The sequence below is a fragment of the Fistularia commersonii genome, chromosome 2 (genome assembly GCF_037954325.1).
Source record: "Fistularia commersonii isolate RoL2024-O1a breed Wild chromosome 2, RoL_Fcom_v1.0, whole genome shotgun sequence".
Taxonomy (NCBI): domain Eukaryota; kingdom Metazoa; phylum Chordata; class Actinopteri; order Syngnathiformes; family Fistulariidae; genus Fistularia; species Fistularia commersonii.
In genome coordinates this window covers 17,246,727-17,272,477 of record NC_141285.1, presented here as the reverse complement: position 1 = coordinate 17,272,477, position 25,751 = coordinate 17,246,727, and the positions used below count along the sequence as shown (strand labels likewise).

The following is a 25,751-nucleotide window of genomic DNA, read 5'->3' as shown; positions in this document are numbered from 1 at the left end:
TATGTCAGCCATTGTGGCTGATTACACGCCAGTGTGACTGCGGGAGGAAAAAGGAAAAAAAGGACAAATGGGGAGAGGGGTATTCTGCTACACACTCACCTCATTTTAACGTGATATACGTCTGTGAAGATATTAACTGAGGGTTTTTATTTATTTTGTATTTGTTTTAGACCGACGACAAGCGACGTCCCCTGAAGTCCTTGCATTGTGGGGAATATTAATTCTAGTCTCTTGGAAAACTTTGTGTTCTTCTTTTCGGGGTTAAATTCACGATTATTGATAGAAATATTATCATCATTATTATTAATTCAATTTATGTAACTTATTTTAGCGTATTTTTAAGTGATCTGTGTAAAACGCTCGAATATGGCATTGCCACAGGCCTTCGCCTGAATATCTCCCAAACGCAAAATATACAAAAAGTCCAAAATGATTTATGATAAATTAAAATCGCAATTACGTGAAGGGGTAAAGTATCTATGGATCTCTGTATTCACAACACAAAATGTTTCCAGCCAAAATAACGACCCAACGCAACGACCCGTGCGTTTAAACACACACACACACACACACACACACACACACACACACACAGCTCGGATATTGAGGCGAGAAGTAACCCGTTAAAAAGCCGCAGCGTCACAGGATGGGTCGCCGCTCCGCGCGTTCGCCCGATGTGCGCGGCTCCAACCTGTCCCGCGCCTCAGGGGCCAACGTCGTCATTTTCGCACAAGAATAACAAAGACGGTGAAGGCTGGGGTGGGGTCGAGAACGTGTGTGTGTGTGTGTGTGTGTGTTGGTGGGGTTGAATTATTTTTTTCAAAAAACTTTTTTAAAACTATTTTATTTTTATTTACGTTCAATGAAAATTATTCTTTTTCTTTAAGATGGTAGAAGGGGGGAGGGAAAAGAGGGGGAAAATGATGTGTGAGGGCTGAGTTGGAAAGAAGTTTAAAATGCCTTGAACTGTTCACCGTTGAGATGGCTAATCAGTATTGAGGCTCCGGGGCAATTGGGCAGCTTTTCAATGTTTTTTACCCCTTTCATCTCTATCGGAATGGAGGCGCTCAATTAAAAGCCTATCAGTTTGTAAGTAAATCAACGCCTATCAAAGTTGTCACATCAAACAAAACGATTATTATTGCAACCCGCCTATACCATTAATCTCTTTCTGTGGTAATCGGCTTGACAGGTCAACACGGAGAGCAAGAAAACCTGGAGTGGACGGTCAAAGGGGGTTGATATAGATTTTTGTTGGCGTGTGGGAGTAAGAACAAAATATATGTATATTGCTCATCTAAGTGCAGCGTTTGAATGCGATTTGCTTTATTGAATAAAAAAAAAGGAGGATGGATATAGTTGATTGAACAAATGTAAAATACATTGTAACCATGTATAAATAAATACATCGTGTGTCACAAAAGGTTTATTATAAATAAAAAAATAATTAAAAAAATAATTTAACTTATGGTTTCGGCAGCATTACAAATACACAGACCATTTATTTGCACTTTGACGGGGGTAGGTGGGGCAAAGCAAGCTCAGGATCTTCAGCTCCGGTGTTCTGTTTTTGTCAGGCAGAAGGAACGGGGGTGAGGAGGGGGAGGTCGTGGGGGGGTTGAGGTGGGGAGTGTTTCACAATATGCAAAGATGTGTGATTGATAACAGGCTTGCTGTTTTCTGCAAGGGCTGTCAGTCCGTGACACAATATGTGAGTTATTAGGGCAAGGAAGGGCAACCATAAATTCTCACTGTCAGGCGAAAACCCTCTTTATTGTCTGTATGACGAATGGGCTTCTGTCTGAGACACCAAACTCCACGGCATTCCTCTTAAATGGGAACACATTTTTTGGGGACCATAATTCATGATATTTGAATATAAAGGATTATATATATAAATATATGTGTGTGTGTGTTTCGGTAGGTATAAATATATATATCTATATATATGTGTGTGTGTGTGTGTGTGTGTGTGTGTGTGTTTGTATATGTATATATATATATATATATATATTATAATTATATATATATATATATATATATATAAAAGAATATATATATCATATAATGCTATCATTATTTCAGAACGCTGATATATTCACGCATCACTCTCCGCATGAAATATTCAGACCAAAAACTTGGTTGGAATATAATATACAAAACAAATTAATCAAGTTAACAACGTGTCTTCTCACAGATCTATAAATGTCACTTGTGTATTTATAATTTGGAAGGAGGAAAATAAAACCTTTTCAACTTGAGAAATTACTCGAAGCCGCGTTTATTTCTTTTTAATATGAAAAGAATGCTACTACTGTGGCAATAAAGAATAATCACGAGAGAATTGTTAAAATAATAAATGGGCATGCGGAAGATGAATTAAAAGAAGACGAAAGAAAGTAAGAAAGAATCCGATCTCTCGAAGGAGACGAGATCACAACCGATTCCGTGATGCGTCATTTACCTGGTATTACTCTGTTATAACGTCCGATGTAAAGCGTCAGAAAAGAGACAAATACTGAGACATCACTGAAACGCGGTCCTGCCCACTGGAAACTTATTTGACGTTACTCAAACTCTCATACTCACTGGCTTCTGTCATGTCTGAGAAACAGCGAGTGGCAGGGCTGAGACTGGAGCCATGCAAGCTCTCTCTCTTTCTCTCTCCTTTTTTCACTCTCTCTCGCACCTCCCTCCCTGGGCGGGCGGCGCAGAGAAAGTGCGCTTTTCCGTGTGTGGGAGGTCCCACTTTACGTCACGACGGGAGAGCAACGCGGAGCTCCTCAAACTTTCCCCGCGTGTTTTTGTCGGCCGGCGCTCAGGTACGCGAGGAGAGGGAGGTCACGTGGTTCATCACGTCACTCACTCTGCTTCACACAAGAGGATAAGATTGGAGAGGAGTGTCAACACTGTATAAACACTGTAACGCTGTAAAGTTAATCTGTTTAAAGAAATCCCATTAGACTTGTGACTACCAATAGAGCAGAAAGGGGAACAACATGTTTACTTTTAAATGACCAAATTCCGAATATTAACTGAATTTATTTTAAGAATCTGTGCATCATTGTTGTTATCCAGGTTTGCTTTGTAGATTCGACACCTTCGTCGTAAAAATAAGTATGTATCGTTCATCTATAAACCACAATGACAGGCAAAAGCAAATACATTTGAACCTATTGAAATACATTGCCAGCTCTTCATAGCCCCCCTCAAAAGTCAGATACTTCACAGATACTTTTATTTATTTTTTGTTGCACCCTTCAAGGGTCACCACAGCAAATCATCTTTCCCCATTTACATTACATTAACAGTCATTTGGCAGACAGTTTTATCCAAAGTGACTTGCAAAAAGTGCAATTCAGTCACCAAAGATCCAAAGTACCAATAGCCGGAAGTCAGAAATGATCACTCTACCAAATAGCCATCTAAAAACCATATCTTTACAGTCATCTCTTTGTCTGTTTTTTTTTGTTTTTTTTTTTTGTGGGGAGGGGGTGGTGCGATTAGTGGGGCAGCGCTTGGTGAGGAGGTATATTTTCAGCTCACGGCAGAAGATGGGCAGCGACCCCGCTTTTCTGACCTTTTTCGGGAGTGCGTTCCACCACTGAGGAGCCAAGACCGAGAAGAGCCGAGATCGGCAGCCAGAGGCTCTGAGTGATGGGGTGGACAGTTGTTTATTGTCCACATCTTACTGACATCTAACCCTGTTCTCTGTATCTTCTTCTCTCACGCCAACTCACTTCATATCCTCTTTCACTAAATCCATAAATATCCACTCAGGTCCTTCTCAAGGCCTCCAGCTGAGCAGCTCCGACCTGAGCGTCCTTCTACCTGTATAGTCACTGTCCCTCCTCTGTGGACGCCCAAACCATCTCAGTCTGACTCTTCTTACTTTATCCCCCAAACATCTAACATGCTTTCCCTGTTATGGACTCATTCCTTATACTTCACAATGAAGCATTGCCATGAAATGTGATTATGTTCAGCGATAGCTTATAAATGCACATCTAAATAATTATAATAAAAGGTGAGGTTTTGCCAATTGCAGAAATGTGGGATATATTGTCAATAATCGCAAGATAAAAATCATTGTGTTCAGAGAACAACATTTATTCTTAAATTCAAATGAAACAACCTGGAGTCACTGTCATTTGAAATATCTACCAGAATCCCAGCAACAGTAAGTGAGTGTCAACATTTAAAATTTCATAATATATCCTCTTCACCTCAAAAATGAATGATCGTTGGTCGGCAAGAGCTGTGCTGAGTTCACGGATGACCCCAGTGACAGCAACATGGTGACATGCCAAAGGCTCCAAACTGTCCCAGAGATGCTCCGCAGGAGATACTGTATGTTTGGTGAGTTGAGAGGCCACTGAGGACACGGGATGTTTGTACTTATCAGAAACCAGCATGCACAACAAACAATGTGAAGCCAACCACTGTCATGATGAAAAGTGACATGATGAAAAGTGACAATGAACTGACAATATTTTTATATTCCTCTACTGTTATGTTCTTTTGGAGATTCTGCAGCTGTGTATTATGTCAACAGCTTTTAAACTAAGACCTCCTCACCAGCTCCATGAGCCACCCTGTAAAAACATTAACATTAACAAATGTGTCCAACCAGGTTCACGATACAGGATAAAAGTGTGTCATGAGTGAAGAGAACCATTCCCCTTCATACCAGAGTGCATTAAAAATCTACTTTTTCTGAGTTACGTCAGATCATACATCAGACAACAGTCAGATCAGGGCATCTGTGGGGAATTTCGGGGGGTGTGGCGTACGTTTGCCAGCTTCTCTGAGGAGTTTGCACACATTCTCAGCAGCAATGTTCTGGTTGTTCAAATGTTATACTACATCACTTTTGTGAGAAGCTTGTGTCAGACAATCACACAGATAGGCTGTTGGAACGTACGTCTGAAGCGACCTAATGTTGAAAAGCTAATATCTACAGCAGTAACACTCTGCCTGTTTGACATGTCATTGTGCAGTAAAGAAGATGGGTTTGTGGGAAACCTTTTCCCCCACCCCACAATAAGAATAAACTGCAGTCAGCATGGTTCAATATTTTAATATTCTGATATTATAGCATTGAGTGGTGACAGATGAGAATCATTGTCAACAAAGCTACACAGTATGTAAAGCTGACTGAACACTTTGAGTGAAATAAACTTTTTGAATGTTACTTTACTGTTTCATTTTCCCCTCTATCCAAAAAGTAAATTGCAGGACATCAAATAAACTGTATTCTTAAGAGAAACAAACATATCCATAACTAAAAAAAACAAAGATAATTGATTTACTCTCGTCAACAGAAATGACTTGTCATATCAGACATAAAACCAAAACAACCACATTTTTTAAATGAAACCCCGACCAAAGCCAATTATAGACATGATGTTCTAATCCTGTCTGAAACATTACAGATGCCATTGTGCAGTGAATTCAACAATCACTGTTTGATTTCTGAAATGACATTTTTATTAACATAGGCTGTTTCAAAGTTCAAAGAAAGATGTAAATCAGTATTATTACCGGTAAGATAAAATAGAGCCATAGACAAAATGTTTCAGTAAATTTGTTTTCAGGATTATATGCTACAGTTCCAAAGTTTCACACCGCTTCTCCAAGATTGAGTCATGTCTGGTCCTGGGTTTTGAGGATGTTCAAACCATTATGAACTTTAAATACATGCAAAACCTTGTTGATTTTAAAGGCGGCGGCATGGTGGTTCAGATTTTAGCACTTTGGCCTCACAGCACGAAGGACCCTGGTTTGATTCCAACAAGGGGACCTTTCTGTGTGGAGTTAGCATGTTCTCCCCATGTCTGCGTGGGTTCTCTGGTTAATTGGAAAAATTGCCCCGAATGAGTGAGTGCATGGTTGTTTGTCTATATATGTGGCCCTCTGATTGACTGGCAACCAGTCCTGGTTGTACCTCACCCGATGACAGCTAGGATAGGCTCCAGTATCCCCTGTGACTCTAAGTGAAGGGTTAGTGGAAGAAGATGGATGGATGGGTTTTCAAAGGCAAAATTTGAATATAAAGATCTCATTTTAGTGCACCATGCCAGATTATGTTAGTGGAAGGTTTGCTATTTAGCATGTTTTTATTTCCAGCTAGAAAGGAGAACTCCGAATGGTTCAGAATGGAAGACTTCACTAACGCTATATACTTACAAATGTCTGTGTTTGACACAAACTGTCATATATTTGGATTACGATGGTACTTTGCCAGCACAACCACTGGTCATATTCATTTATCCTCTATGTCAACAATGTCATTTTAACTGCCTCATGCAGATGAAATTCACATTTTAAAATGTCATTGGTATCTGCATGAATCATAGCATGGTTATGAAGGTTATCTATGTCTCAAGTGCTGGGCATTTTTAAGAGTAAATTTTCATAGATACATGAAAAGGTCAGCCTCTGCAAGTATCTAGAGGCACAAACTCCTAGCTTATTCTTGCAAAAGTGTTTGTAACCTTGACAAACAAACAAAGAAACAAACAAAAAACATCTTGTGTTAAAATCCTCAAAATACCTCATACTCTGCCTCACCCACCAATAAAGCCAAAATAAATTAAGATAAATCTATTGTCAGTTTTTGTGCCCTGGAAGCTCAAAGGTTTTTCCACTTCATGGATGATGATAAAAGATTAATTTTTATAATAATGTTCACACTACCTATTATTATCAATAAAAATCCAAATGCATTGTTCACAGCAAAGCAACAATTTAATTGTACAGGGAAACACATTTCCACACTGTACATATGACAAAAAACACTGTGAATCTTATATCTTGAAAAAAAGTTTTCAAGATATAGTAATGTTGGAACTTTCAACAGTATCTGTGCAAGAAGATTAGATAGATAGATAGATAGATAGATAGATAGATAGATAGATAGATAGATAGATAGATAGATAGATAGATAGATAGATAGATATCCTGTTTTTCTACCAGGGTATTTCATTCTCAGCAAAACAAGTGACCAAGTGCAGATCATCCGCAAGCATCTAAACCGTAAACTGATTTTGAAAAGCACCATGTGATAAAGTCACTCACAAATGGTATAATAACAGACGAGACATCTGCACCGATTTTCCTTTTTTTTCCACCAGTGTCCTTGTCTCTTATCCCACTGTGAGAATAAACAAGGAATGCAAATAATTAAGAGCAGCGTGTATTACTTTATTTCAACTTAATCTATAACGAAAATGCTAAGCAAGATTACACACTTATTTGTTCAAGTCTGACGAACCATTGACGTTGTCGATGGGTTCATTGCACGGCTATTTTGTATGAAAGTATTTTAATGTAACAGATGATGTTATTCATTCTCGCCGGCCCTGCTCCTCGCCAGGAGACCAGGAAGAAGGCTGCAACCTCTGAACTGAGCGGGCGTGCTTCCGCACAGCAACCGGTCAGCTGATCCCACCCGGCACGCGGAAACTGTAAAGCTTTTTGCAAAGCTTCAAGCAGATCTCCCAAGTTACCGGTCCGCCTCCGGTAACACTTCCACTTTTGTATTTTCATGAAAACAGCCGGTTTACTTCGTGAGCAGGGCGTTGAAACTTTTGGAAAACAACCAAGCGGCGGTCATCCATCTACTGTTGAGAGTTATGGCAGGCAACGAGTCGCTGGTCGCTTTGAATGGGACTCATGTAAGTTGGCTTTTGGTGACGGTTATTGCATTTTACAGTAACTTCCTCATAAATTGTGTTTACGTTTGTTTTTGGCTGCTCCTGCTGCAGAAACCCCGCTCCCGATTCATAGGGGGCTTATTGTTTGATTTCTTCGCATCACAGGTGTCATATGACTCACCAACTTTACATTCAGGACCCTCAGTAATGCAGCTCCTCACTAAAAGTAACAATAGACGCCACTGAATTCACATGGAGCGTTGAGGAAAACCTTAACATATACTATCTGACTTGGCTTTGTTTTATATATATTTAAAAAAAAAGTGTATTCATGTGTAAACAAACATTTAGCATTGATTGTCAGATTTAAAAAATAAATGGGGGAAAAACATCCATTTTACTCCCCCTCCCCCATTATCTGTTGACCTCCATCATGTAATTTATTTAATTTTAAAATGTCTAAGATTTTATTTTTTTGGCAATTTGTAGCACAGTTTGAGAAATAGTTTGACAGATCTTATTTTTTTTTTGCATGTCACTATTATTATTATAATCATTGTTAATAGTGATAATGCTGAAAAGATAGGAGGCAGAAACAATGACAATGAAAAATGAGACAGGAGCAGAGCTGGAGGTCGCAGAGATGAAGATGCTGAGGTTCTCTTTGGGAGTGACAAGGATGGATAGGATCAGGAATGAGTCTATCAGAAAGACAGCACATGTTAGTCATCGATTATATTGTTAAGGTAATGAACTTTGAGAAATGTATTGTGCCACTCATGGATTCCTCTGTATCTTCATTTTGGGTTGTTAAAAGATTTCCTTCATTGGACACGACTGTAAGGACATTCCAGACTTCCTCGGGGACACTTATGGACAATTTGCAAGACGGTTGGATTTGAGCTTCAACCAGCTCAGGTAAGAGAATGACAATCAATTCTGGATCCCTCTCTGTCTCTTTCCTACTCGGGGAGACATATATCCTTATAGGTAAAAGTGAATATACGTGCGTAGTCTGTAGGGGGTCATGTATTCTTCAAAAATCTCAATGAGTATAAGAGATGCTCTGATTCCTCATAGGGCATCATAAATGGTAAGCTTGAGAAATCTGACACTTTAATTTGAGGACTAACAGAAGAAAAGATTTCCCTGTCAGGACATGAAGGAGCACCTTATGACAGGAGCTTCAGAGGGGGTTGCCATTTCACCAGCAGGACTAGCATAGTTGATCTGGCATGTAAAAGCAAAGGAGATGATGGCTGGAAGGTACTTTTGTTTCTGAATCCTTTTCATGACTGTCAGACCATGAAGCTGTCTTCGTAGAGACAGGTTTTTGTTGAGTTCTCTATACCAGAGTTTGCGGTCATATTGCAAATTCAGAGAGTGTGCAGAGTCAAGGCCATTTGGGTAAAAAAAAAAAAAGACTTCAGGAAAAGTGAATTAATTATATCAGGAAGACTTTAAATAACCTATTACAGCTGGGAACATTTGATTAGTTCATACAGCTCAGCAGAGCATACTCTCTTAAGCAAGGTGGGCTTGAGTGCATGCCGTGCCGTACACCACAGGACATATGTGACCACTGTTGCACACATGCAGAAGTGAACTGAATGCTAGTGTGTATGTTTTGTGTGCTCCCTTCCTTTGGGAACACAGAATTAACATTTTGTCTTTGGAGCAATTCCTGGATATAGAAATCATTAGGGTTTCCATGTTCCATACAGAACTCATTATTAGCAGCAATGACTAGCAGGGCCACATCTACAGACTGCATGTTTTTGGAACGTGGGAGGAAACTGGAGTACCTGGGACACACAGATATTGGGAAAACATGCAAACTCATCACAGAAAGGGCCTCTTGTCGGAATCATCCTTTGCGCTGTGAGGCTGAAGCGCTAACCACTGCGCCACCATGCTGCCCAAGTTACATCCATCCATCCATCCATCTTCTGCCATTTATCCTGCACTCAGGGTTGTTAAGGCAAATTTTGATTAATTTTAATAAGAGAAAACATTTTTCAGGGTGGCACGGTGGCTCAGTGGTTAGCGCTTCAGCCTCATAGCGCGAAGGATGATTCCGACAAGGGGACTTTTCTGTGATGACTTTCCGTGTTCTCCCCGTGTCTGTGTGGGTTCCTCCCACAGTCCAAAAACATTCAATTAAAAAATAGTTTAATATTCTTTTTTTTGTCTTTGCCTTTAGGAAAAAGGATAAATAACACATTTCATATATAGTTGAAATGGTAATAGAAGGATTGTTTTAGCTTATTTAATTTGATACAGACAACTGTGACAATGGTTAAGTGCTCTATATGTAGTATTCTGTCCTTACAAGACTAGATCTTATTAAACTGTGTTCTACAGTAATTCATTTTCAAGATAGTGTTTTCAAATGGAAATATTGGAAATAATAGAAAAATGATCACAAATATCTGTTGACTGCAATCCAGAGGTGATGGTATAATAACAAGCATTTAATTATTTTTTTTAAATTCTAAACAGAGAGACAAATAAAGAGAGGGACTTTTTTCTTGCTTAGGGATGAAAGCCACATGATTTTTCTTTACATATTATTTAGCCCTTGCTTGGCATGCTTGTAGCAAGGCTTTTTGGAACAATTTGAATTTATGACCTTCTGATCTAAATGAATTTCATTATAGAGTATTGTTGAACAGTTCAAGAATACACAGTTTGTGGACAACCACAATTTTTCCTTATTTTCCTTCTAACTTGATTTTTCCCCTGCTCTCTTCGGCTCAGTTGGTAGAATGTCCCTCCCATCGGAAAGGTTGGCGGTTTGATCCCTGGCACCCCTTGTCTGTATGCTGAAGTGTCCTTGGGCAATTCACTGAACCTCAAGTTTCTCCCAATGGTCTAGTTAGCACCCTGCATGGCAGCTGTGCCTCAAACTGTGTGTGTGTGTGTGTGTGTGTGTGTGAGTGTGTGTGTGTGTGTGTGAATGGGTGAATGTGAAATCCAGTGTAAATCGCTTTGAAACCACAGGGTGATTAAAGTGTTTTATAATTCAAAACTATTTACCATTTAAGAAACATTTGTCAACACAAATAGATAAAGTGTAGATAAGACATTCATGTATTAATACAGGTGGTGACATGAAATATATACATTTCACTGAAGTATGAAATAATTTTTCTTTACAGACTGATGGATTTAAACATATACTTGGCGCAGAATAGAATGCTGGGTGGTAAATATCTGTGTTGCCTCAGAGGAAGAGGAAGCCTGTTATGTGTTGCAAATAATGTCAGGAAATCTGTCTGAAACAACCCTCGTGTGCGTTGGTTTCAGAAAGATCAAGGCGGGCATTATGTTTTTCGCCCTTGAACCTGTCATATTAAGATCTTGATGTTTTTAATGAAATATTTATCGCTGAAGTTCAAAAGATTGTGCAAGATGCTGTGCAAGTTTTTTGTACTGTTCAGGACTCATTAGTGGACCACTGATTGATATTTTTTCAGTGGGCAAGGTGATCTGTTGCTTTATGCCTTATCTTTTCTGATACAGACAAGTAGCAAAACTGAATGTTTCCCAATGTTTAGGAAACATCTAATACCTTCTATATTCTCATTCCAACAGGACTGCTGAAAAAGCATCCATGTTCCAAAACTATCTGAGTGTTGTAAAGTAAAATATAAATTGCACTGCTAACTTATGATTTTAATTATGTAAGCCCACACATATGCACACACGCATGCATGCATGCGAACACAAAAACACACACAGAGACAGTTTCCATTTAAAGCCTGCCTCCTTCTTTGTCATGATTTGTCTCTGCTCACATGACACATCGGAAGCTCATGGGTGAAGTTGTGAAATTCAATAAGCAGTTGAACATGTGATAATGTTGTATGCTAATAAGGCAAAGAAAAGCCCTATGCAGAGGGTATATGGATTCGCCCATAGTTTAAGAGCCATTCTATCTTTATTTATATATGTAAAAAGATACATTGCTAAAAATATAATTTCCATACAATTTCCAAATTCTGAGCTCAATAAAGTACATCTCATCTCTCTCAACATTTGGTGAATGTACTTTTGCATGCTGCATTTTAAGTATGTGCAGCATAAAGGTGACATAATAGCACTTTTTATTTGGGTCCTGTGAGGGCAAGGTCATCAACTACAGTATAAGCTAATTCACAACGAGTTTGTGATATATGTCATGATCAAGTTATTTACTTAAAATTGGATTAAATAATGTCTTTTGAATATCACCTTCTCCCACCTATTCATGACATAAGTTACACAAATGAAAGGCACCTTTTCTGTAACCTTTTTGAACTTAAGCACAGCAAAACCCTGGTGTATTACACTTCTCTGCCTTTTATTCCCCAGTGGTGATAGAAACATTGGAAATATATTTCCTACTATCTACCTTTTCTCTTCTCTCTGTTCAGTGTTAGCATATCAAGTAGTTCTACTTTCTTTCTGTTTTTTCTGTAACAGTAATTATCTACTCATGAGTCAACAAACATGTTGTAATTGAGTAACATTAATTAACAGTCAGTGATCCTAATTTGTAACATTGTCAGTGGATCAACACCAAGTCAAATTTCAGAAAGAAAAGGCAATGTAATAGCATATTGTTATTATTGTTATTGTCATTATTATTGTTATTATTATATCCTTTAATAATACAGCCTTAGGGTGGCATGGGTCAGTGTCTCCCTGAGCCGGTCCCAAGTCCCGATAAATGGAGAGTGTTGCGTGAGGAAGTGCATCCGTCGTAAAACTTTTGCAAAATCCAAACATGCGAATCAAACCTAATAATCTCATACCGGACTGGTCGAGGCCCGGGTTAACAATGACGACCTTTGGTACTGATGACCCACAGGTTACCAGTGGAAGTTGGGCTATTGTTGGTCAAAGAGGGAGAGGAGGAAGGCAAGAGTCTCGGACTGAGAGTAGGGACGTGGAATATCTGGACTATGACGGGAAAAGGTGGAGAGATGATCAACATGAGAAGGAAGGTGGATATATTGTGTCCAGGAGACCAGGTGGAAAGGTGGTAAGGCTAGAAGCTTAGGAGCAGGCTTTAAGCTGTACTCTCAAGGTACTGACAGGAAGAGAAATGGAGTATGAGTTATCTTGAAGGAGGAGTTTGTTAGGAATGTTCTGGAGATGACAAGAGTCTGAAATTGAAGGTGTGAGAGGCAAGAGAAGATGGAGAGGCACATGTATTGACAGATGCTATAGGAGTGATGGGAAGATGGAAAGAGTACTTTGAAGAGCTGATGAATGAGGAAAATGAAAGAGAGTCATGGGTAGAAGAGGTGACTACTGTAGACCACAAAGTAGCTGAGATTAGTCATAGTGAAGCGAGGAAGGCATTGATATACCAGATGATATACCTGTGGAGGTATGGTGGTGTCTAGGAGAGGCAGCGTTAGAGTTTCTGGCTGGATTATTCAAAAGGATCTTGGAGTCAGAAGATGCCTGAGGAATGGGGATGAAGTGTGATGGTGCCCATTTTTAAGAATAAGGGGGATGTGCAGAATTGCGGCAACTATAGAGGGATAAAGCTGATGAAGTACAATGAAGTTAAGGGAAAGAGTAGTGGAAACTAGACTGAGAGCAGAGGTCAGCATTTGTGAGCAGCAGTATGGCTTCATGTCTAGAAAGAGTACTACTGATGCAGTCTTTGCTTTGAGAATGGCAATAGAGAAGTACAGAGTGTGTACAGTGGCGAGTGTGCCGTAGGTGGGGCTTCATCAGGGATCAGCTCTGAGCCCCTTCTTGTTTACAGTGATGATGGACAGGCTGACAGATGAGGTTAGACAAGAATCTCCATCGGCCATGATGTTTGCAGATGACATTTTAATCTGGTGTCAAGAAAGGGTCGCTGGTATTGTTTGAGAAAGTCTGGAGTAGTAGAGAAATACTTTAGACAGGTGCAGGACATTTGTGCTTGCTGGGAGACAGTGGTGAGGTGTGCTGTGGGGGTAACAGAGGATGTCAAGGTGGAGGTGGGACTTCATCAGGGATCAGCTCTGAGCCCCTTCTTGTTTGCAGTGGTTATGGACTGTCTTACAGATGAGGTTAGACAGGAATCTACATTGACCATGATGTTTGCAGATGACATTTTAATCTGTAGTGAGAGCAGAGATTGAGGAAAATTTAGAGAGGTGGAGGTATGCTCTGGGAAGGAGAGGATTGAAGGTTAGTCGCAGCAAGACAGAGTATATGTGTGTGAATGAGAGGAACCCGGATAGAATGGTCAGGCTACAGGGAATGGAGATCAAGAAGTTGGAGGATTTCAGGCACTTGCCTGAAACAGTCAAGGGCAGCGGAGAGTGTGGAAAAGAGGTGAAGGGATGGGTTCAAGGCAGTTGGAATGGGTGAAGAAGAGTGTCAGGGGTAGTATACAATAGAAGACTATAGCAACAATGGAAGGAACGATGTGCAAGACAGTGCCGAGACCAGCGATGCTCTGTGGTCTAGGAACAGTGACAATGGCAAAAAGACAGGCGGCTGAGCGAGAGGTTGCAGAGATGAAGATGTTGAGGTTATCTTTGGGAGGATGGATAGGATCAGAAATGAGTCCATCACAGGGACAGCATATGTTAGATGTTTTGGAGAGAAGGTCAGAGAAGCCATACTTAGATGGTTCAGTCATTTACAGAGATTGGTTAGTGAATATATTGGTAGACAGATGCTGAAATTGGTGCTGCCAGGCAAGAGGTCTAAAGACCAAAGAGAAGATTTATGGATGTAGTGAGAGAGGATATGAAGGTAGTTGGTATGAGAGAGGATACAGAGAATAGGGTTAGATGGAGAAGGTTGATTTCCCTGAAGGGAAAAACCAAAAGGAGAAGAAGATTATCTCCTTGAAAAGAGTATTATTTGAGCTTTAGTTAAAAATGTAACACCTGTCTGTTCATCCTCATTTGAAGGATATATGTCAATATAAATATTCCAGCAGCAACATATATATATATAATTTTTTTTCTAATATTAACTGTCAGGCTTTAACTGTCAGTCAAGACCCCTATCCTCATATCCATTTCAATTTCATGTCAAGCAAACCAGGTCCAAACGTGAGTGAAACAACGTGGACCGCCTTGAGCATCATCCATTTTTTTTTTCAAGCTGCTTGACTCAAATCCATAGAGAGACATTGCCAGAGTTTGTTGCTGCTAATATGCCTATTTCTGTCAGCACAATTGTCAGCAACTCATCCAGCAACCTGACAATGAGTCACAATGAGAAGCAATGTACTGACATCACTTTTAACTGAGTCCTATGAGTTTTCTGTTTGTGTTGCTCTGTGTCTATGTTTTTGTGTACTCTTGTGAATGTATTTGTGTATCTGTTCCTATGAGTATAACTGTGAGTGGCTGGGCAGGTAAAGGCAGTATGAAATTATGGTTGCAGTCTGTCACACCCACACTTCCTTCTCTGGCTGCTACACTGTCAGCCTGTCTCATCAATTTGTTGAGAGGTTTGGCTTTCACAGAAATTTCTCTCTCAGGACAGGCATAGGTGTTGTTGTGTTGTCCACTTTGTTCCGGGTCAGGGTGTATGTGTTGCAGTGAGTGGCCCTGTGCTGTGTTGACACAATTCCGTTATGTGACTTGAGTACATTTTGGGTGCCAGTGTTTGTTATATGCAGTATTATCACCTTGGACACCTAAGGTCTCAGAAGAACACATGTCTATTGGCCCTTTGGTGGCTATGCTGCAGACCTGAAATTATGTGGCCGTTTCCCATATGGACTATATGGGTAAAGGTGAAAGGCCAAGTGGTAAATCTGCCTCCTAGTCCGATGGATTTGTCATCGTTGATCCAGCTCAGATATGAAATAATACTGCCAAACATGCTAGAAACTCAATCCATTAGTTTATCACAAACATTAAAAGTGAAGATATCTGTCACTGGTAAAGGCATTGAGAAATTTTATCTCTATAATATAGTAGCTAGTACTTACCGATAAATGTAAAAGAGAAGAAAGTGGATGCCCTCTGACATGTATTAAGCAGAAATGTGAAGTTTAATAAAATGAAAATAGTCAAGTAACATACAATTACCTGAGATTTGTACTTCTCTTTTTAACGTGAGTTATGCTGATCTGTAATTCTGGTATTTTGGAATGTGCTTTGATTTTTCTGTTGATGGTCATCTGTTACCCACAGGAAATTCAATTTATTTCATTTATAGTTTGATTTTTTTTTTCTTTTTTTAATTATTGTGGTTTTTGAACAGTGTCTTGTAAGAGCTATTTTATAAACTCATGCATAAGAATCACTTAAATTGATTGGACACAGATACTATAAAAGCACATGACAAATATATACAGTTGTAGTATCAAACAATCTAGTGTGCTTCCATCCCTGTCAACCATTAATTTCATGACATCATATCCCTTGATGGTGGAGAGTGTGAGTGGCATGCACACAGTAAGTGTGTTTATCAGTTGTATTGTTCAACAGCATTATGAATGTGCAATGGAACAACACATACAGTGCAGGAAAAGAAAATTATTTTTCAGCTCTGAACACTGGCCTGCATACATCGTCTCATTACTTTGCTTTCTGTGTTACTTGTGTGTTCCATTTTATTGATGTTAGGTCAGTACCTTCAAAGTGGAAATCTATTTAATCTCATTATAATCCTCTAGTTGCAGTTACATTTTCAGTGATACATTTCGAAAAACGCCATTTTGCTGGCAGGGTCAAGTAGAGCAAAACAGCTGAATGATTTTCTCTTAACTGACAGTCTTTCAATAGATTCCAGTTCTGCCTATTATATGACTCAAGAAACAATGAAACAGTGATATTCCTCTTTGGTAAACTGTCCTATGGAGAAGATTCCATAGCAGAAGATTTGTGGTTTTCCTCTCACATTTGGGTTTCAAGCTGGAATTCAGCCTCCATTATTAACAAAAAAAAAAAAAAAGGGTCCGTATTCGACTTTTGCATTGCAGATGAACCTCAGCTACTTGTGTGTGTGTGTGTGTGTGTGTGTGTGTGTGTGTGTGTGTGTGTGTGGGGGTGTGTGTGGGTGTGTGTCTGTGTCTGGGGGAGCATGTGCATGCCCGGGCTATGTTGGTGATGGCAGGCGTTTTGCATTTTAATGACAAATCAAGTATGCTAACTTTCATTATAAAACGAAAGTGCTTTAAATGTCGCCTGGCTGTCAAAATGAGATGTAAGTAGTCTGATGAAAAGAGAACAAAGAAGACAAAGTAGGGAGGCCTGGTACACTGAGAAATGAAATAAAACCTTGTATGGCCTGTCAGCTGTGTCGTTTTATATTCATATCCAAAGAACATTATAGTATTACTCTGCTGCTCATGCCTCACTCATCTGTCTCTCTTAATTTGTCACAGGCAAGCTCTGTCTTTCAAGACACTGTATGTCAACATAGGAAGGAGCCAGCTAATTGACAAATGAGTGTCACAGAAATCAAGTGCTCCCTCCTGATCCGAGCCAGGTAGACTCCGACTGTTTGATGGCGAGGGGCTGGATTGAGGATGGGGTTTAATGCCCAGTAAGAAGCATTAGACTGGCCCTAGAATGAGAAGTGACAACGGGAAGAGAGCCTGTCATTGTCTTGCCTAAGTGTTCAATCTGCAGGGATTCTGGTATGCAGATAAAGTGTCAGTTAGGAGGAGAGGATATGAAACAGTGGCAGGATGAAGTCCTCAAATCACTTAACTGGGAGCCCAGAGTGTATGTGTCTGTTAATAGTGGTGGTGTATTTTGTTCGACCGAGGAAATATATTCCATATACAATCTATCAGGCCTGGTTAGTCCGATATTCCAGCATAACGTGATCTGTATCTAATAAATTAAGGAAAGTGCAGCAATGCTCCAGCCCAAGAGATTTAAACCTGCCAGATGAGAGGGAAATGGTCTAGCAGGGAATTTATTCATGTCTTGGACATTGATATTTTGTATCATTCTATTATAGTAGAAAAACAGTCATTTTATTTTTTACAGGGTTTCTTTCTAAAATAATGTACAACTCTTGGGAAGCAGAGAAGAAGAGTTAAGGCTGTTTGTCTAATAAATGGATTGTCTGGTTATCCTATTTCCCCAATTTAAGCGTATATCAAGATATTCTTTTGTCTGTGTTTGATGCAAACACCTTTCTCACTACACCATGTAATGGAGTTGTGAGAAACATTATACATTTACCAAAGCATGGCCATCTTGAATAGTTTTTTTTTGTTTGTTTTATAAACACTTTTAGAAGTTGTAGGCTTTTGAGTCAACCTTTTACTGAACTACTGCCCAATCACGACCCAAAAAATGACGTACATATAATATATCAGAAAATTGAAAGCAAATAATGTATAATAATAATTTCAATAAAAATCGTTTCGGCAAAAATATTAAATATTAAATATATATGTGTCAGGGACTTGTGAAAAAACTTGTGAAAGCATCAAAAGAATCTTCCTCTGACAATAATGTAGCTCTTACTATTTTAAATAACATTTTGTTGAATGAATGTTTGATGCGTAAATTACACACAGCCACTAGGGTGGAATGCATTAATCTTGGTTAATGTATGTACTGTATGTGGATATTAACCCAGGCTTTTCCACCCTTATGGTTCATGCAATTCTGCACTGGCTTCATCCAAATATACAATTTGGAAGTGAGGATACATTTCTGCTTTCTTTCAGACACCTTTGTTTAAGGACATGACAAATGTTACCACAGTAATAGCCCATATGATGATGTGTTGCGGCTTTTTTTTTTTTTCTTTTCTTTTCTGGGTCCTTGTCTGCTGCAGTTTGATGGTGACAACTATCAAATATGTAAAGCGAAGAAGAACAAATACCATTATTGTGTAATTTTTATGGCTATTGACTTCATTGCCAAAATACAAACTTATTCTTCTTTTCCTTTTGGCTTTTCCCTTCAGGGGCCGCCACAGCGAATCAACGTTCTCCATCTAACCCTATTCTCTGTATCCCTCTCTCTCATACCAACTGACTTCATATCCTCTCTCAATATGTCCATAAATCTTCTCTTTGGTCTTCCTCTGGACCTCCTGCCAATTCCAGCATCCGTCTACCAATGTATTCACCATCCCTCCTCTGTACATGACCGAACCATCTCAGTCTGGCTTCTCTTCTATCGCATAGTACCCCTGACACTTTTCTCCACTCATTCCAACCTGCTTGAACCTTTTTCTTTACCTCTTTTCCACACTCTGTTGCTCTGGACTGTTGACCCTAAGTATTTTAAATCCTCCAACTTCTTGATCTCCATTCCCTATAGCCTCACCATTCTATCCGGGTTCCTCTCATTCACACACATATACTCTGTCTTGCTGCGACTAGCCTTCTTTCCTCTCCTTTCCGAAGAATACCTCCACCTCTCTAGATTTTCCTCAACCTGTTCTTTGCTCTCACTACAGATCACAATGTCATCTGCAAACATCATGGCTCATGGAGATTCTTGTCGAACCTCATCTGTCAGCCTGTACATCCTCACTGTAAACAAGAAGGGGCTCAGAGCTGATCCCTGATGAAGCCCCACCTACAGCACACTCGCTACTGTCTCACAACTAGCATACATGTCCTGTACCAGTCTAATGTACTTCTCTGCCAGTCCAGACTTCCTCATACAATACCAGAGTTCCTTTCTTGGCACCCTGTTGTATGCTTTTTCTAGGTCTACAAAAGCGCAATGCAGTTCCCTCTGGCCTTCTCTGCACTTCTTTATTAGCATTCTCAAAGCAAAGATGGCATCTGTAGCACTCTTTCTAGGCATGAAGCCATACTGCTGTTCTCAAAAGGTGACCTCTGCTCTCAGTCTAGTTTCCACTAATTTTTCCCCATAACTTAATTGTATGGCTCATCAACTTTATCCCCCTATAGTTGCCACAATTCTGCACATCCCCCTTATTGTTGAAAACGAGCACCATCACACTTCTCCTTACCTCAGACATCTTCTCATTCTAAGATAATTGCCTTCCTCACTTCACATTTACTAATCTCTGCTATTTTGTGGTCTACAGTAGTCACCTCCTCTTCCCTTCCTTCTCTTTCATTTTTCTCATTCATCAGCTCTTCAAAGTACTCTTTCCATCTTCCCATCACTCTATCATCAGTCAATCATTCACCTCACTATCCTTAATCACCCAGACCTGTTGTACATCCTTTCCATCTCTATCTTTCTGTTTTACAAACATGTATAAGTCATTCTCTCCCTCGTTACTGTCCAACCCAGCATACAAGTCATTGTACGCCCTTTGTTTAGCCTTTGCTACCTCTATCTTTACCTTACAGTGTATCTCCCTGTGCTCTTGTCTGTTCTCTTCAGTCCCCTGAGTTTCCCACTTCTCTGCTAACCACTTTCTCTGTATATAGTACTGCACTTCTTCATTCCACTTAGTTTCCTTATCTGCTTTCCTTTCAGGCGACACACCAAGTACTCTCCTACCTGTCTCCCTGATCACATTAGCTGTAGTTGCCCAGTCATCTGGAACACGCCGTCTTCCTCTCCTTCTTTGACCCACAGTAGCCCAATTTCCACTGGTAACCTGCAGGTTATTGCACCAATGGCTGTCATTGTTAACCTGGACTGTGACTGATCTGGTATAAGATTCTTAGGTTTGATTTGCATATTTGGTTTTTGTACAAGTTTTATGCCGGATGCGCTTCCTGACGCAACCCTCTGCATTTATTCGGGTTTGGCACCAGCTCTGGGAGCTGACACTGGCCCGTGCCATCCTGAGGCTGGCTCAGGGGGAGACTGGCCAATGCCCGCTTGAGGCTGCATTCACGGCCAAAATACCATCTTCTTCAAAATTAGAATCCCACTATAGGTCCTGGTTTCCACTGAATACATTAAAAATGGGTATTGCATTGCTTTCTATATTTTTAAGAATTATCAATGTAATTTCCTGAGACATTTGTATAATTCTGTTTTGATTCAATAGAGAAGTTATTTGCAGGTTAAATTAAATCTAGTGCTGGGGTGAGTGGCAGAATGGTGTTCGTGGACGTTTCAGAATGACATGTCAGCTGGTGCAACAGTATACTTTTGATGAGGTCTATGGCACAGAATAACGCTGTTGTATCTGATGTTGGCCACAATATCAATACTTGTTAGCAGGATCAATTCTCTGTTAGTCTTGAGATTTTTATTGGATTTGTTGAGCACAATAAAAAGATATTAAAAATACAACATGATCCTCTTTTAAGTCGGCTGAACAATTCTCTGGATCTGTTAAAACACAACAAAAGCAATGGTTGGCAAAGGAATCATCGATTAATCAGTATCTGCAGCTGCCATCAACCTTCTGGAACATTCCTCTCCTCTGTCCATCTTGTGGTTTAAGATTCTGAATGGAAAGGAATATATTTATGTTGCTTTTGTTCACATTATATATACTTGGCAGTGATGCCGTTCCTTTTATGACTGCGTCACATTTTTATTGTATATCCCAAGACGGATGGCATGCCACTAGAACAGAGATTTACAGGCCTTGAGCTTGCAGTGGCAGAGTTTTAGACGGGCCTGCTGACATCTAGCCAGCAATTCGGAGGAGGAAAGGGCTGATATTTTAGTGAGTGAGTGAGTGAGTGAGTGAGTGAGTGAGTGAGTGAGTGAGTGAGTGAGTGAGTGAGTGAGTGAGTGAGTGAGTGAGTGAGTGAGTGAGTGAGTGAGTGAGTGAGTGAGTGAGTGAGTGATTCTTCACTGTTTTTCAACACAATATTTTTCTGTCACGGGGACCCCGCTAAAAAGGCAAGATTTATTGGGTATTATTTAGAAACTTGTCAGTGGTAATGACTACAGCTATGATTTCAATTATCACCCACTAAATATAGCTTAATTCACTGCTTTGCTTGCCATAATGAGCTGCCTTGACGTCATTTTTCAAAAATTCGATACCATGCTATTTTAATATTTTATGTTGACCACCAATTTAATTTTCCTCCATGGTGCTTGGCATGTGGCAAGGTCTGACTCCCTCATGCGCAGTTGGATAGTCAGAGCTATTGAGTTCAAAGCTGTCCCAGGGATATATTTTTTTCCATTGACAGAAATCCAATTAGTTTTAGTACACAGTCTGGCTGAATAAAAAGGGTCTTAAAATGTATGATATATTCCCCTTGCCTTTTTAGCAGAGTGCAAAGCAAGTGATGGATCTTTATGATTTGACCTGATGGGGCCCAAGTGGACATACTCCCTTTTCTCTTTTGGCAAGTGAAAAACAAACTATCCATATGTCTTATTCATTTGGATAGCCACAGTGCAGTCTTTTGATATTGCATAAACATCTAGTCTACAGTGTATGCACCGTGTATGATCTTGACTCTCGTACATATTTAAAGGCTTATTAAATACTTTACAGCTTCTACACAAATTCTGCCGAAACACCATGTAAATACGAAGTAGGGAAAAAGTCAGATGTATAATTCATTAGTGACATGTTTAGTAAGTAGACCATTTGGGGAGAGTTAATGTGTGCTCAGGTTTTGACACAAGGGTGTGCATTTTTAAGTGAGCAATAAAAGAGAGATGATTAAGACTGGCATTTGGCTGTCAATAACAAGGTTGCTTTTTGAAATTGATGATATAGGTGAATTCAAGTATAGTTTTTTTTCTCCAATCCTGTCTGCCTGTGATACTGATTTTAAAGCATGTAACACATGCAGGGTCATTCATGATACATGATACATAGTCATCAGGACCCCGCCCAAGACATAGCTTCTAAATTGATGATGTAAGCAACTGGAAGGCATGGAACATATTAGGAAAGAGCATGGAAAGGGGAAGCCATCGTTCTACTTCCCTTGGCTGAATCCCAAATGGGGTAAAAAAAGGTTTGGAGCCTGTTTTGGAAGCAGAACAAAGGACCTCCCTTTGGTATGGCCTATGCAGTTTTAGTCACTTCATGGCTTTCAATCTCAGTCTTTTTTTCAAGGACCAAGGGGTGAAAAGTTAAGAAAGACACTTAAGGCATTTTCCACTGCAAAAACTTAGGGCACTTTACAAGGGTACCCCCTCTCAGACTTGTCTATTTCAGTGTAGGAACTATAGCGATGTATGTTTTGCATCTGCCGACTCAAAGGTTGATGTAAGAACCCTGCAACAGCTTTGACCAAAACAAAAAGTCCCAAGCTAAAAAAAAAAACAGTGTTGGACAATTAGAAATAGCAGACTACATAGAAGCTACAAGTCAGCAACAGGGTTTCCTGAATGCTGACATGTAGCCATCCACGTTGTTGTGTTAATGTTTGGAAACCACCATGTAATTATGTCAGTTTTCTTGTCTGCACTGTCAAAAACATGTTCAGGAAACCTCAAAATATGTAACCCTTGATAATCTATATGTTTCACAGGGGTGGTTCCCAGAATAATAATATCAAATATTGCAGGTTTTCCAACATTTTAATTTTTGCTGATTTTTTTTTTTTTTTTTTTTTTCCCAAAGAGGCATTATGGGCACTGTCTGCAGATGATCGATAAAATGATTTGCAGTTATGTCAAGTGAAGATGTCAGCAGAGCATGTTCTTTTAGCCATTTCAGTCAGTTTTAATTCTTCTGTAGGTTGAAGATTAGGGTTAGGGGTTGGGATTCCTTGGTTCATGCTTTAATTACAGTGTCATTGACTTGAGTAAGTGAATGTGGGGAATGGGATGGGTTGGAGGGTTAATTCTTTATTGATTTATTTGCGCAAAGCAGTTTGTCTTTCATTTCATTTGTATGCTGATTATGTAGTACTATATAAATAAAGTCTGGTTGATTGATAATTATAGCTTGCTACTCTTAAAGTGTTTAACTACAGTGTATCCAGTTATCTTATTTGCTTGTTCCGCAAATTCAGGCCTCTAACAGCTTGTGGGCGAGACCTATTTTTTTCTGTACTGCTGTAAGCATCTCTGGCTCTGGACAGCTGTGTCACATTCCCCGCACACCTGTAACTCATTTCCTGTTTCCATTTCAGATACACTTACTCAGATCTTTCACAGCTTTCACTTATAAAAACCACCGAATGTCTGTCCAGACAGGAAGATTTGTGGGAGATAACAGCCCCCATGCGCTCATCCAGCTGTGCTGTTTTTCTGTTCCTTTTTCCTCTATTATTTTAACTTGTTTATAGTCTACATTTGCACATTCCATTTGTGAAGTATGAAGTATAAGTTTAGAAAATTGTAGATAGGAATGAGCTCAGAAATCAAGGCCGAGTTATGTTTTTTGAGGCTACATCTGACATCCATCAGCATGGAAATATGTTTTAATGGTCAGGCAGGCTGCAAGACATCAGTAAGCTGTTGCCTCACTTTTCCACCCTGGGACATATTGAGATAAGAAACAGTGACTGCGTGTTTCATGTTCATGCTGCTGACACTTCTTTGCTGGAAAAGTACAAGTAACAACCCTTCCATTTTGGGGCTCGCAGCCTTTGTACTGGAGCCTTCTTATTCTCTGTTTTTCCTCATAAAACCCTGTCTCTCTATTAGGATAAATACACTGACTCCCATCATACTGGTTCCACTGTGAGCTGCTGACTGCCCATTAGCTGACAGCATGATTATGTGAACAACAGACCAGACATTTTTCTGATCTTCTCTGTCTGTCCAGACGTTTGGTGATGTTTAAGAGTTTCTCCCCCAGCGGTAATAGTCAGATAGCTTTTGTACCAGGGGCACTGTAGAGTTTCTTTATTTTCTCCCTCTGTCTGGATCTGGGGCCCTTGGGTCCTTCAAGGCTCAGAATATGTCTGTACTCAGATGTTTCAAAACACCAAACAGCAGAGGAAGAGGAGGATGCAAGAGCGGAGGAGGAAGAAGAAGGGATGAAGTGAAATGGGAGGAGGGTGAGGAAATCTCAAAGGGGTAAAGTGTACATGTACAAGCAGACCAGGCAGAGAGGCCCAAGAGGGTCTCTAGACTTGTGATCTGAGGGCCGTTTGTGTGTCAGCCAGATCAAAGTCTTTTGAAGAGTAGGAGAAATCCCTTTTACCTTCTCTGACTATGGCAAGCCTTATTGAGGGGGATAGGTAAAAGGAGGGGTATGATAACAGAGGGCAGTAAAATACATCAACTTGCGAGAGTATTCATTGTTGTATTTTTCCACGAGAAGTAAAACACACAGTTTACCTCAAGACAGTTTTATTCATATTGCTTCAAGCTCTTTGTTTATAGTTGGGGATTGAAGGTGCACCTATACAGAGCACGTGGTTGTCAATGAACATGGGTGCATTTGTTTTATGGTGTTTAGATAATGTTTGAAGAGCTGCCTCTGGACATTTTTTTTTCTTTTTTAGCAAAACAGCTGCAGTCCCTAATGATACAAAGGGGTATTAAAATCTTGGAATAATTTGGATGAAAACTGTTGTGAATGCTAATATCATACTGGAGAAATATATCCCCATAATTTGTGGAATAACAGTTGACAAACTATTATTGCAAAGGAAATGCAACCTTTTTAGGAGTAGTTGGATAGTTTCAGCATAGCTTGTCCATAAAGGCCAAAGGTACATGTGGTGTGTGTAAATATACAAAATACTGGATATTGTTATAGTTTGTTATAAATGTGCTTTCTGTGGTAAAAATGCTATTGATAAATCAAAATTAGTGTATAAAGCAAATGCTGTTCATTTATTGGTTCAGATTTAATCACAATTTTAAATTTAATTGTGATTTTTGTCAATTTAATTTTTTTTCTAACTGCTTTTAACTTGGATATGAGGAAAGTTTAAGCTGTTATCATCTGTGATTGATAGTGGCACACAACACAGAAAGATGTGGGGTTGATTGTGCTTAGCCTTAGGTGGTTTGTCTTTCCTTCCAAATTAATTTTTTTTGGCCTCCAGCTAACATTGTGATGTAATCATGATGTCAGCTTTAAAAGAACACTGGAAAGCTGCATAGATTCACATACAGAACTGACAATGCACTAGTCTGGTGTCTTTCTTCATGCAGAAAAAGTGTAACCACGGTGGGACATTATTGCTGCATGGAGAGGGATATCAGAGTTGAAGGCATCTCTAATGACACTGAAGATAATCCAGGGACATTTGGGTTTTTTGTTTATCTATTTATAGGTTGGTCATCTACTGTTGCTCCCATCCTCTGGTCTCCCCTTTGCCAAACACAC

General features: G+C 39.7%; 1 protein-coding gene across 1 annotated transcript in view; it reads left to right on the top strand.

The window, feature by feature from the left end:
- Positions 1-7,480: 7,480 nt before the first annotated feature.
- lrmda (leucine rich melanocyte differentiation associated) overlaps positions 7,481-25,751 on the top strand; it is a 212,751-nt gene continuing 194,480 nt past the window's right edge. The window contains exons 1-2 of the mRNA XM_086171168.1: positions 7,481-7,679; positions 8,476-8,576. Coding sequence (XP_086027294.1) covers positions 7,638-7,679; positions 8,476-8,576 — 143 coding nt within the window. The 5' untranslated portion in view covers positions 7,481-7,637. The remainder of the gene's footprint in view (positions 7,680-8,475; positions 8,577-25,751) is intronic.